Source organism: Syzygium oleosum, unplaced genomic scaffold (genome assembly GCF_021117445.2).
Source record: "Syzygium oleosum isolate NSW1041296 unplaced genomic scaffold, Sole_v2.1 Sole_v2.01, whole genome shotgun sequence".
Taxonomy (NCBI): domain Eukaryota; kingdom Viridiplantae; phylum Streptophyta; class Magnoliopsida; order Myrtales; family Myrtaceae; genus Syzygium; species Syzygium oleosum.
The window spans coordinates 19135134-19148873 of NW_026607485.1; the positions used below are offsets into that span (position 1 = coordinate 19135134).

Genomic DNA, 13740 nt, shown 5'->3' on the forward strand with positions numbered 1-13740 from the left:
GAAAATGGCATTTTTGTGAAGAAAAAGATAATGTAATTGATGCCGAGCCATGAAGTGGTATCTAGAGTTAAAACTCGAAGTGAAAGAGAGGGAATTTCGAAAGTAGAGGCATGAAAGTGGTCTTTGGGCGACAAGATATTCTATTCGGTACTTATTTTAGATAATACATCCCTGGTTATTATCTTTGGAAAAATCCTTACAATCATTAGCGTTACTTGCAATATCGCATTCGTTTATATACATAAAAACGTCATGTAAAATTTGATTACATCAAAATAGGCAACACATAACTAACGAGAATAAATTGAAACAACAACGATCTGTCAATTATCATGGTGCATAGTGTGATTCAACTCAATTATGCAAGCAATTTACTTATCCTGTCGTTGTTTTTGCCGAAGTATAATATATTTCGTCGGATAATAAGAGGCAAAAGGACATTATAAGTGCCATAAGTTGTGTACGGAGATCACTTTGGTGTCATAACTTTTTTTCGGATCATTTTGGTGTCAAATCGGAGGAAAAGAGATCACTTTAGTGACTCCAGCCAAAATTCAGGCAAAAAAAAGAGCCACGTCAGATTTCCGGTGAGCCATGTCAGCATCGAAAATTAATAAAAAAAGAGCCATGTCAGATTTCCGGTGGCCATGTCAGCATTGGCACTAAAGTGATCGTTTTTCAAAAAAGTTGGCACCAAAGTGATTCGAAAAAAAGTTATGGCACCAAAGTGATCTCCGTACACAACTTATGGTACTTATAGTGTCCTTTTGCCGATAATAAGGCTTTGATTGTTTATTCAGACAAGTGTACGGTGATGAAAAACTCCTAGATCATGTAAATTGCTGATACATCTATCTTGAAACTGTGACATGTTGTTATCATGTAGTAATTTGTTTTCCTATTTTGCTTCGTAAAATGATAACTAGCTTAGGAAAACTCCTTTTCGAAGTATTAATCACCATAATTTAATTTTGTTGTTTGGCTGATAAATGCAAAAAAAGGACATTATATTTCATGTTTTATAGCATATCATATCACTAAAATAAAAATTCCCAATAAGGCGATTTCCAAATTTGTGCAATCACGGGTCTTCGATTATTATTTTTACCTACACTTCTTGCAAAAGTATTTATACGCGGTTAGTTAGTCTCTTATTCATTTTATCAGTAAATTACAGAGAAATAATTGCAGTAAAGGCAAAAATAGCAATTAGGTTACTCGATTTATTGAAAAGAATAATGTGAAGTGCAAATTTTTTTTTCTCAAGTGACAATTTACTGAAAAAAAGCAAATAAAATTGAAAAGAAAAAGGAAAATTGCAATCTATTCATTTTAGGGTCAATACCACGAAAAATCTCAAACTGGTACACCTGTGATAAATTTACCAAAAACTAATTTTTTGACTGTAAAAAATCCCAAACTGGTACACCTGTGATAAATTTACCCAAATTAATTTTTTGACTATCAAAAACCTAAAACTGGTACATTTATGACAATTTTCTTCAATTAAATTGAATTAATACAAAAAAAATCACGAACTAGCATACTTGGGACAAACGGAGGGTAAAATCCCAAAACTGGTGCATTTGTCAATTGCCATGTGTCATTTAACTAAGCAATTTGATAATAAAATTTAACAAAAATTAGCATAAGATAAATTTATGATATATGTATCAATTTAAAAGGCTCACCAGTTTGAGATTTTTCACGGTAATCCTTTAGTTTAAATGCATGAAGTCTTCTTCAGGGTGGAACGACCGCCAGAGCGAGAGAGAGAGAGAATACCGTGGCTGGCTGCTTCAGAGAGGGAAAGAGAGAGAAGCGAGGGAAAGAGGGAACTGCGACGACGGAATCGCATGCTCGTCGGAGAAAGTGGTGGCGCGCCGGAAAGAAGCCAATCTCCGACCGCTCGGGGTGAGATGTTTCCGCCTGAACTTTTCGTAGAGTTTGAGGTTTTTGTGCTTAGAAATTTTCATTCTTTTCGGACCTTTCTGTGGTTTCTCTTCGCCGGCGGCGCTCCGGTTATGTCCCCTAGCTGACCCACATACATATTTAGGTTACCCACGTTTCCGCGAGCCCGCAGTATTCGACGGGGACTCGATTCCTGAGTTTCTGTCTGAGAAAGCTGAGATTTTGAAGTCAGATTGGTCGGGTATTGTGTGAAAATTTCATTTTTTTCGGACCCGTTCTGCTTTCTCATGAGCTTGCTTTTTGGTTCTTGCTTTCTGGGTGTGTTTGTAGTTAGATGGAGGAGTCCGAAAAGAGGAAGGAAAGATTGAGAGCGATGCGCATGGAAGCTGCTCGAGCTGGTTTTTCGGACAGCCCTGAGGCTCCTACCGAGGCGAGCTGCCTCGCGAATCCGTTGATCGAGACCCGCGCACCTCAATCGCAGCACGAACCGTCGCGTGCATCGCCCAGGTTCGATTACTACACGGATCCCATGTCCGCTTTCTCCGGCAATAGGGCGAGGGATAATGCAGGCGTCCCATCTCCACAAGTGAATTTCACCACCCCTCCTCCGCCTCATCTTTCAGGTATTTCAGCCTGACATGTTGACTCTGCCTAATTCTTGTTTCACCGACTCTTTTGAAGATTGCAATTTGTTGAATTCAAATGGGGTTTGTGCTTAAATATACTTGTCTATGTTATCTCGTGGACGAGACACTATCTTAGTGCGCGATGGCGCTGTTGATTTTAGTGGTGATGATTGATGAGAGAGTGCTGAAAGTATTTGAGCCACCCATTGAACCTTGCAAATGATATAGCTGGTTTATCAAACAAAACCTCGGGAAGCAATGTATTGACTCGAGCTGTTCGAGTTCATTCTGTTTTTTGATTATGCCTAGTTGAGGAACAAGGTACATGATGCACCATTCACGAATTCGGGTGAGCTGATTTAGGAAAGTATTGCATATGGTTGTGTTTGATAGAAGTGATAGGAGTCGCATGGAAAGCAAGATGCTATTGGTTGAGTCCTCCGATTCTGGTTTATGTCTTCTATGGAGATGATAAGTAACCTTAGACTGTATTATCAAACTGTTTGGCCTGCATCCAGATATCTTGGTTTCCGTTTGAGCCTTAAAAGTCACTTAAGGAGTAGCGTATTGATTTGCGCCTAAAAAACTCTTCTTTTTTTTCTGGTGTAAAACTTTGATTTTCAGGACCCAGGAACCTTGTAACAAGTCCCTCTCCTGCCCATCAGTGGCGTCCCATTTATCCACCCAACAGTGGAATCTACCAAACAGAAAGTCCTCACCCCAGATTCCCTCCCCACCAAAGTCCGAGGGGAAACATCCACCCTTTTCCAATGCAAGATGGGGCTTCTCCTCAAGCTTGGAATAGATCCAGCAGCACGGCAAGTTATTTTAGCCCACCCAGTACTCCAGGAAGTGGTACCCATAATTTCAATCAGACACAAGATCGCTCTCACTGGCGTGGCAACAATCCAGGGCCAGGTTTAGGATGGGGAGGTAATTATGCTGGTAATTATGCTACAAGTCCTGGCAGAGGCAGAGGCAGAGGCCAATGGTTCGGTGGCAGTCCCAGGTCAGGGAGGAGTGGTGTGCGAGGTCCAGGACATCGTGGTCATGGTTATACACCGGCAAGGCCACTAGGCCTAGAGCGTTTCTTTCATGAGTCCATGTTAGGAGACCCATGGAAGGATTTAAAACCTGTTTTGTGGAAGGGCGTTGGTTCTCCTTTCATCAGTTCCAGTTCACTCGGATCTTCGAGTTCCTGGATGCCCGAGTCCATTAGGCCAAAGAAGCCGAGAGTTGCAGAATCTCCCAAAAAGTTTGGTTCTGGACAAAACCTTGCTGAATTTCTTGCTGCCTCATTTAATGAAACGGTTAAGGACACGCCCAGCCCATGATGTTGCTATTGTAAGTTCTAGAGTTTCACCTTCTTGTGCTTCACAGAGAGAGAGAGAGAGAGAGAGAGAGAGAGAGAGAGAGAGAGAGGGGCTTGGGGCCACTAAGGGCATTTGTTCTGTGGCTGGACGGTTAAAAGGAGATGCATGAATCCTTCCTATTTACGTCTGGAGTTTTTCTTTCTGACGATTGTATTATTCATTAGTGAAAAGTTATGTGAGTTATCAGTTGCTAGAGAATTGTTTAGTTCGTGAAGGGTTTTGTAGTATTTGAGAATATCTTACAATGTAAAAATCACCATCTGCATTCCTTAGATGCTATGTCAAGCTGTTCAGTATTTCATTGCCATGTTGTGCAAATGATTGCTAGAGGAGTTCTACAATATATGACTATGAGGGACACGTGGTTAACTCCTTTTAAAGTCCATGACAGAACGAACAGTTCTTCGAAAATCAAGTGTTTGTATTGTCTTTCTCTCGACTAAAATAAATAAACCAATCAGCATAATAGTTTTAGACAAACTTGTTGGATAGATGGTCATCATACTTGTGGTAATCCTGCTCGGAACAAAAAGAGTGCTAATACGTATTATTACCTCTGCTGAGTTTTTTCTAAGAAAAATTAAGTTGTATAAACAATAATATTTAATAAACATGTAAAAAGTAGCAAATAATAGATAAGTAAAGAATTCATATTGTTATCATATTTGTCTGAACGTGCTTATTGTCTTCATTAGTGACGCGAGGGATACTCTTGTGAATGAAAACATTCAGATACATAAAACATTTTTTGAAAAAGTTCGAGACATCATTTGTTTAAAATTAATGGTCCACATAACAAATGTTGCTGATAAACTAGTTTTCCATCATAACAATCGCTGCCTTGTTGCAGTATTAGTTTGGAGATACATAGATTACTTGATAAACATATTAACAAATATGTTTTCCGTAAAGCTCACTTCGTTACTTTCGTGTCCAGAAATTAACAGCACATGCACATTAAATATATTTTCACAAAGACGATTAACGTGCATCCATCCATGTAAACAATTTTGTGTTGAGGTCGAGTTGTATTCTTATATAATGCATTGTGATCGTATCTGGTCGTGTTAATGAATGTTAAGTGCATATAAATAAGTAATTTAAGAACAAATGCACAAAATGAGGCAAAAATGCATATTAAACATAAAAAAAGAAAAAAAAATTGACAGTTGAAGTGGAAGAGAGAGTAGGTAATGGTGAGAGTAACACTGATTTAATCCCTCATGTTTGGTCAGTTTTGCATAACCTACCATTTTCAAGAAATAAGATGTTTATCTACTTTTTCTGTGATGCTTGTGCTAATACACAGCAGAACCAAGTATCGATACAGTGAGTCACTAGTAAAGTAATCCGTCTAGTCAACTCACCAAAACTTCTTACTCGAAAAGCAACATCACATTTGACTCCCCGTACACGAGGATCTACTCTAAGTTACATCATGAAACTTAAAATCCTAACTCTGCAACCTTTACTCACAAATGCATTCCACACCAACTTATTGAAGATTGTCTCACCTTTACAGTACTGAACAGCCCAGTAAACTTAAAAGTTCTAACCTCCTGCAATCATGCACGCTAGGGGCAGTTTCTTTCAGACTTCCACGGCAAAAGGGCACTCAAAGCATGAGTGATCTCTACTGTAAATCCCTATATCAGGCAACGAGAGACTACTAGAAAGATGAGAAGTCATAATATTTTCTTTGGTAAGCCTGTAAAGCATTCCAAGCCAAGTGATCCAATAAAGCTTGGATAACAGGTGTAAACCCAGTCAATTACACCAGGGCACTTTCCTTCCTTTACTCCTCAACTGATTCCAGGCACTTGGAACTGAAAAGCTGACCATTAGTAGTCGTCTGCCATGCTATTTGATCACACTAATATGTGCACCAACTCCATAGCATGGTTAAGTCAAAACAAGTCATTAACCAAGAGAATGTTAACCCAAGATTCTGTAAGAAGCTTCTTTCATACAGGACTAATGACCTATCTCTACTATTCAAATAACAATAAAATAAAACCCGTTTGTCCCAATTAGTCACCATATCAGCTTGGTACCTAATCCGGTTTAAAAGGTGCAGGAGCAGAACCCATGTCGGAAAACTGGATTTTGCTTGCCACAGACTTCATAGGCCAATGAATGGATTAGTTGGCCCCGCTAAGCTGTTTGGTTTGTCAATTAAAGTGTCTACGAAAATGCTAACTACCTTTTAGGCTGAACCAATTTGAAAATTTAGCTCTAAAGTTGTTGGCTATATGCCAACCATTTGATTACTCTAGCAGAAGTAATGACTTTGCATTTGCCTTTTATAAACAAAACTTGGTGATTCTCGTATTTCACAGATTGACAAGGTGCTGCAGGGGAGGGACATTGTGCAAATTGAAGAAACAACTTCTTTAGTGGGCAGCAGAGGTGAGAAAGGCTCTCCATTATCCTTTTGATCCATCTCAGTTAAACCTTGTCGCTTTGCAAGCTGGTTATATGAAAGCTAGATGATATACTCCATGTTGTAATAAAGTTGAGTCGTGGCGCAATTGTACATCTTCATGTCTTCACATGCACCTTCCAAAACCCATTTGATAGTGATGTGTTTCCCTGTTTTAGCTTCCCAGACACCAAAAACAGAGGATCTGCTGAAGAATCCGAAACTGTACAGATATAGTTGATTGCGGATTAAGATCAATTATTCTGAGTCGCTTTTCTGACCTTGATGCTATGAAAGTGGAGGACTTGTCACCCTATTCCGCCTCTGCGAATGAACAGTGCCACAGCCAGCAGCTTAGAAAGTTTTTCAGTATGGAAACTTCATAAAGCTATGATCCCCACGGTTGGAGGAAGTGCTTCAAACTGTATCCTACAGGCTGAAATGGACAAAAAAGAAACAAATTGGCCAATACATCAAAATCAAATCAATTACCTCTCACCCGATAATCTCAACTCCTTAACATACTTAAACCAATGAGCACTCACCTTTCATGCTTTAAAGAAAAAGCTTCTGCAATTTACGAAGTTCCTTTTATAAGCTCTCGCCCAAGATGGAGAAATCAAATTTCAATGATTCACACCTCCATAAAAAGTTCTGATCGATCAAACACCGAGAGAACATTATATGCTGCAGAATGTCCTTAGCAGTTACCACAGGCTGTTTCTTGTTGTCTGAATAGGTCGATCATACAATTCCAAAATCAGACAAGTCAGATTGATCTACACTCTGTTCGCCTTTCCCAATCCAAAAGTTTAAAGGAGTTGAACTCTGTGGATCTCTTAATGGATAAAACAGTAAAACCAGTATGTAGAAGTGACACTACATCCTAGTGGGAGTCAATCAGACTAAAGGCTGGAACTTTCCGAATTTTGAGCCTTTCCATTGCTTTCCTCAGTTCAGCGGCAGAAGTCCATTTGTTCAACTCCGCGTGTATATTCGATAACATAACATATCGTCCACAGTGCCGTGGCTGCATCTCAAGCAATCTTCTCCCTACATCATTTCCAAGATCGATAGCTCCGTGAATTTTACAGGCACCCAACAGAGCCCCCAAAACAGAATCATCAGGCTCGAAAGGCATACTCTTTACAAAGTCCATCGCTTCCCTCAAAAGTCCTGCTCTGCCCAACAGATCAACCATACATCCATAGTGCTCCATTGCAGGTACCAGCCCAAAGTCATCAACCATAGATTGAAACAATTTGAAACCAGAGTCCACAAATCCTCCACGTGCACAACTCGTTAGAGCAGCAGCAAAAGTTACCCCATTAGGGCACAAACCTTCCATCTTCATCTGCTCAAACATAGCAAGAGCTTTTTTCTCTTCACCATTACAAGCAAGGGAGGAGATCAGTGCATTCCACGTGCAAATCTCCTTGACAACCATTTGATTGAAAACTTTTATAGCATTTCTGAGAGAACTTGTCTTGCCATAGAAATCGATCAATGCCGTCCCTACAAAAGCTGCCGGTCCAATCTCATTCTTGACAATATATCCATGTATTTGCTTCCCGTAGTAACGTGCACCTCCTCCAGGCAAATTAGCACATGAAGAGAGAAGGCTAACATACGTAGCTTCATTTGGTTTCACCACACCACTCTTTACATCCTCATGAACCATCATGTTTCGAAAAAACTTGAGGGCGTCTCTGAAACGCCCATTATTACCAAGCCCATTAATCACACTAGTCCAAGACACCACGTCACGCTCCGGCATTCTAGAAAAGAGCCCCACAGCAGAGTCTATCCCCCCACTCTTGCCGAACGCGTCAAGCATCGCATTGCACGCCACAACACACGGCTTGGGAATTTCCTCAAACACCCGACGCGCGCTGGGCAGCTCGCCAATTCGCCCGTAGAAATGAATGAAGGACACCCGGACAAACGGGTCGCCGGACACGCCTCGCCTGACCACCTGGGCATGAAGGGCCGCGCCTAACGAAGCCGCCGACGAGACCGCAGCTTTCGCGAGGGAAGCGAAGGTGAGATCATTGGGTGGCGCTTGGTGGGCGAGCATGTGAGCGAAGAGGAGGAGGCACTTGCGAGCTTGGCCGAAGCTGGAGTAGCCCCTTATGAGCGCATTGAACAGGAGGGTGCGCGTCCATCGGTTGGGTGGGAAGAGGAGATGGCCGTTGGTGATGAGGAGGGCATGTACTTGCTGGACTTGGATTGGCCGTGCGGTGCGACATTGGAGGAGTCGAAGTAGATGCTCGCTCCCCTGTTTTGCATGCATAAGGGAAGATAGAAGGAAAAACCGAAGCTTTGGTAAGAACAGAGAAGACAGAACAGAACAGAGGATTGCTATCCAGTTCCCATCGTCCAGAAAGTATTATATTTTGGGTTAATACTACGAAAAACTCAAACCGATACACATGTAATAATTTTACTTCGAATTAATTTTTTAATTATCAAAAATTCCGAACTGGTATACCTATGATAAATTTACCCCGAATTATTCTTTTGACCACCAAAAACCCTACACTGGTATATTTATGACAATTTTACCCCGAACTAATTTTTTGACCACCAAAAATCCTAAATTGATACATCCGTGATAATTTTATCCAAAACTAATTTTTTGACCACTAACAATCCCAAACCGGTATATTTGTGATAAATTTACCTTCCGTTAGTGTCCGTTAAATTAGCTTAATATCATGAAAAATCACAAATTGGTAAACTTGTGACAAATAGAGGGGTAAAATCCCAAACTAGTATACCCGTCAACTACCACGTGTCATCAAACTTAGCAATTTGACAATAAAATTTAACGGAAACTAACGAAGAGTAAATTTGTCACAGGTATACCGGTTTAGGGTTTTTGGTGGTCAAAAAATTAGTTCCAGGTAAAATTGTCACAAGTATACTAGTGTGGGGTTTTTTGTGCTAAAAAAAATAGCTTAGAGTAAAATTGTCACAGGTGTACCAGTTTGGAATTTTTGTGGTAAAAAAAATAGTTTGTGGTAAATTTATCACATGTGTACCAGTTTGGGGGGTTTTTCGTGGTATTAACCCTTATATCTTTATGGATGCAATGTCCGAGGCAAACAATGCAATCAGTCCTAATTTTTTGGGTTATTACGACGAAAAACCTCAAATTGGTACACATGTGATTGATTTATCCTCGTCAGTTTCCGTTAAATTTTACTGTCAAATTATTTAGTTAAATGACACATGGCAATTGACGAATGAACTAGTTTGGGGTTGTACCCTCCATTTGTTCTAGATGTACTAGTTTGTGATTTTTTTTTTGTATTAATTCAATTTAATGTACGGTAAATTTATCACAATTGTACCAGTTTGGGATTTTTGATGATCAAATAATTAATTTAGTGTAAATTTATCACAAGTGTACCGTATTAACCATAATTTTTTCCTATGTGTTCAATCTGATGTCATAATTTTTCAAGCTTGCCATAAATAGTCACTTGCCGGCGGATTTGTAGAAATTCGACCTGACATTAATTTAATATAAAATCCTCCGAGGCGCTTTGTCAGGAAAATAATGTCATTAAAAGCGTGAGTGATCATGATATTCAACCTCTGAGTTCAGCTTCGCCTGCATCAGCCCCTTCAATTTGGGGGTAAGGAAAGGGCTCAAACATTGTGGATTCCACGTGATCTTAATGACATCATTTCCCGGCGAGCCACTAGAGCGATTTAATATCAAATAAATGCTATGTAAGATTTTTGGAAAAAAGTGTCAGAAAAGTCATAAACATATCATATTGGTGCCGATTTAGTCATAAACTATTTGATCTAGTGCAAAGTTAGTTCTTCCGACTAATTTTGGCGAGATATTGCTAACGTAGATGTCGGCCGGCCTACGTGGCACCGTCGGCGCTGACGTAGATAATTTTCAATAATATTTTAATATTTTTTTTGATTTTTTAATTATTTTTTTCTGATTTTTTCTGATTTTTTGCTTTATTTTCTTTTTTTCCTTTCTCCTTCCTTTTGCCAGAGAATGCCCACTGGCCATAGGCAATAGCCGAGCGGGCTGGCCTCGCCTAGGTGAAAGTCGCCTTCGCTCGCTATAGACAAGGCCTAGCGAGAGCTCCCCTCGTCAGATTTGGTGAGACCGACACTCGCCTGTGGCAGGCGACGGCGACCCTTGCCCAGGTGAAATTAGCCCGCCCGGCCATGGCCAGTCATCGGCAAAAGGAAGAAGAAAGGAAAAAAGAAAAGAAAGAAAAAAAGGAAAAAAGAATAAAAAAATGTTATTAAAAATCGTCCACATCAGTACCGACAGTGCCACGAAAGTTGGCCAACGTTCACCTTGGCAATATCCGGCTAAAATTAATAAGAAGGACTGAATTGACACTAGACCAAATTGGCACCAATGTAATAGGTTAAAACTTTTCTGACACTTTTCCCTAAGATTTTTAGGTAAGGAAAATCGCCGACATCACTCAAGTGATGCATTTCAAAAGTTTCAGTACTTAAATGATCATTTGAAAAGTAATGTCGGTAGAGTGAGCTTCTACAGTGAGTATGGCACAATCAGTTTCGTCTTTCCCACTACGTGCCAATGATTTCGTAACGAGAATTTTCGAAAACTTGAAAAGTCTCGGACTCTCGTGATAAAAAAAAACTAGATACATAATTATTATAGTGAAATTTGCTCTTTTACATTACATATAAAATACAGTATCGATGGGTTAAAAGATGGTCGATAGTTAAGCTACTCTTTTGTTTTTTTTGGTAGGAGATAGTTAAGCTACTTCATCAATCGAGTATCCAAACACATGAAGAGCAAAAATCCAATTAACTAAACCGACAATGGAGTCTTTGGTTTTTTTGTTTTATGTGGACTGCAAACTTCAGGAGAAAATTCCAACAATGTCCCTAAAATGGCCTCCGTTTCCCATGAACTTGATCACTTTGACTCAAAAACTCCTAAAGTGGCTCCCGTTTCTCGAAATTCTTCCTAGGGGTGAGCAACTTGGACCGCCTAAATCGGGACCGGACCGGACCGGACCGGACTGGACCGACGGGTTTGGTCCGGTTCTCGGGACCGACGGTCCGGTCCGGTTCTCGGTCCTAGAACCAACCGGTCCGGTCCTAGAACCAACCGGTCCGGTCCTAGAACCAACTGGTCCGGTCCGCGGTTCCCAAAATTGAGAACCGGTTAAATGCCTCGGCTTTGCAAGAAAATTTGTAGATCATGAAGAAAGGAGCATGGATCGAAGAATTGGAGGGGGAAGGATTAGTGTAGATGTGAGAGGAGAGATGTAACGAGAATGTCGTAAACTGAACCTAATCTAATTAAACGCTTTCTTTTTTTTACGAGAAGCACGGGGTAAGGTCAATTGATGGTATTTGAATTTCAATTTAGAGTTTAGGATTGCAGTGGTTTTTGGATCAAAATGCTCCTGGAAAAGGTCGCAAAACACGCAGGAGACGAGCACATCTTCGTCGCCCCCGCCATTGTTTTCAATGATGATAAATTTTGAGGTTATTAGGGGGGGGAAATTACCAAAACGGTCATACACCTATTGCATTTGTGCCAATTCAGTCCTAAACTTTTTAATTTACCTAATTTAGTCATAAACCTTTTGACAATTACCAAAACGGTCATACACCTATTGCATTTGTGCCAATTCAGTCCTAAACTTTTTAATTTACCTAATTTAGTCATAAACCTTTTGACAACTTGGCAATGTAGTTCATCCGATCAATTTTGACTGGAAATTTTTGATGTGGATGCCAACCGTCCTATGAGGCATGGCGGGACTGACGTGGACAATTTTTAATTTTTTTATGTATTTGTTTATTGTTTCTTTCTTTTACCTTTTCTTTTTTTTATTTCTTTTCTTTTCCTTCTTTTTCTTTTTTTATTTCACTGTGGTCGGGGAGGATCGCTGGAGCTCGCCGGCCATTCCCTTGTTGGCCACCATAAAAAAAAAAGAAAAGAAAAGAAAAGAAAAGAAAAGAAAAGATAAGAGAAGAAAAGAAAAAAATAGAAATTCGGAAAAAAATTTAAAAATGTTAACGTCAGCACCGACCGCCGTTCCACATATGCCACAATTTAGACTCTCGAACCGATGCTTTCGACGTCTCCGCAGCGAATTCCGTCACTGTCTCACCTTGAAGCTCATACAGGCCATGTCACATCCCGATTTTTGGGCCTGGGAAGCCGCAGGCAAATTGTAGTATCCTCAATTTCAGTCCCTGGGAAAATGGCTATGGTTTAAGTTTGGTGGTTTTCCAATTGGAACTAATTTGTACTCTTGTTTTGGAAAACCCAGTTTCGGATCCTTTGTACCTCTTCATTTTGTTATTTTTGGGGAGACTTTTGTGGTCCGAATTTCCAAACACTTTCTTCTTGAAAGTTGTTCAAAACATCTTGAAGTTTTACATACTTTAATTTCAGAATTTTTGGATTTGATATGGATGGTACGATGGCCTGATTTTCGGACCGTGTAAAACTGTCCAGAATGGGTATTTCGGTGATGTTCACCCATTCTATATTTTCTACAAGAATTTATGGGTCGATTTTGGAAAAGTTTCCTTCACAAAAGTTGTTGAGAACTTCCTTTTCTATAACGTGTATAAATTTGGGAATTTTCCGAGATGATTTGGATTCTGGACAGAGCTTAATTTGAGAAACAAGAATGCTGTTCCAGCGAACTGTTTTTAGTCTATCTTTGAGCTACTAAAAATGGTGTTTACAGAGAGATTCAGATTTCGTGTTCTCATGTAAAATGTTTGTTAAGGACTTGTTTACCACATATTCAAATTTGAGAATTTTCGGAGTTCATTTACTATATTTTCAAGTCCGATTTCGTGAACAGTGCAAAACTGTCCGATTTTATCAGATTTCAAAGATTTATCAGTTTCTATATGAGAACGTTGGAATCTCGACTTGATGTCTTTTGGTGATATTTAAGGACATATCCGCGCCAAACCTCGGGTTGGATGGAATTATTATGCATGTTTATCGCGAAAAACCTAAAAAAAATCTTGTGATTAAGTATGGCACGGGTTGTGATTTTTGTGCCAATTGGTATATTTCGTGTGACCCGATTGGCCCGAGTCATTTGCGTGAGAAACCAGCAAAGTCAGAAGGTTCTAGGGAGTACACGGTTTGGGAAATTTGTAGAGGAATCTAGAGGATAAGGCATTGACCGAGTCAAAGCTTATCCTCCAAGCTTTATTAATTGGCTATTATTGTTCTTGACTTTGGAGGCCACCCTCATAATGGCTTGTATTAATTGCTTGGACTTTGGTGGTCCTTCATGATGTCATGCATTAATGAATCAAGACTTTAGGGCCCTTCATCATGACCAGCATTAAATGTCTTGAGTGGTGACCAAATAAGGCTTCTATGTATAAATAGGAAGAG

The 13740-nt window shown here is 39.9% G+C and overlaps 2 protein-coding genes across 3 annotated transcripts; one reads left to right on the forward strand and one right to left on the reverse strand.

Moving 5' to 3' along the window:
* Positions 1-1763: 1763 nt before the first annotated feature.
* On the forward strand, positions 1764-4182 carry LOC115683494 (protein SICKLE). 2 transcript variants are annotated; one of them, XM_056321070.1, is made up of 3 exons: positions 1764-1921; positions 2252-2534; positions 3162-4182. In XM_056321070.1, exons 2-3 carry the CDS (start codon positions 2285-2287, stop codon positions 3869-3871), a joined length of 960 nt encoding a protein of 319 aa, XP_056177045.1. In that variant the 5' UTR covers positions 1764-1921; positions 2252-2284; the 3' UTR covers positions 3872-4182. The 2 variants fall into 2 exon arrangements, with proteins under 2 accessions (XP_056177045.1, XP_056177043.1); XM_056321068.1 differs by having other exon boundaries at positions 1764-1914; positions 2242-2534.
* Positions 4183-5119: 937 nt separating this feature from the next.
* Positions 5120-8741, reverse strand: LOC115683493 (putative pentatricopeptide repeat-containing protein At1g10330). Its single transcript, XM_030608018.2, has 2 exons — positions 6878-8741; positions 5120-6768 (listed from the first exon to the last, which is right to left on the reverse strand). Exon 1 carries the CDS (start codon positions 8623-8625, stop codon positions 7219-7221), a length of 1407 nt encoding a protein of 468 aa, XP_030463878.1. The 5' UTR covers positions 8626-8741; the 3' UTR covers positions 5120-6768; positions 6878-7218.
* Positions 8742-13740: the final 4999 nt, after the last annotated feature.

Excerpts from the sequence above, each read along its gene's own strand:
- LOC115683494 (XM_056321068.1), top strand. The coding sequence starts at position 2,246 with ATGGAGGAGTCCGAAAAGAGGAAGGAAAGATTGAGAGCGATGCGCATG. Across the intron at positions 2,535-3,161 it reads TCCTCCGCCTCATCTTTCAG|GACCCAGGAACCTTGTAACA; the intron begins GTATTTCAGCCT and ends TTTGATTTTCAG.
- LOC115683493 (XM_030608018.2), bottom strand. The coding sequence starts at position 8,625 with ATGCATGCAAAACAGGGGAGCGAGCATCTACTTCGACTCCTCCAATGT.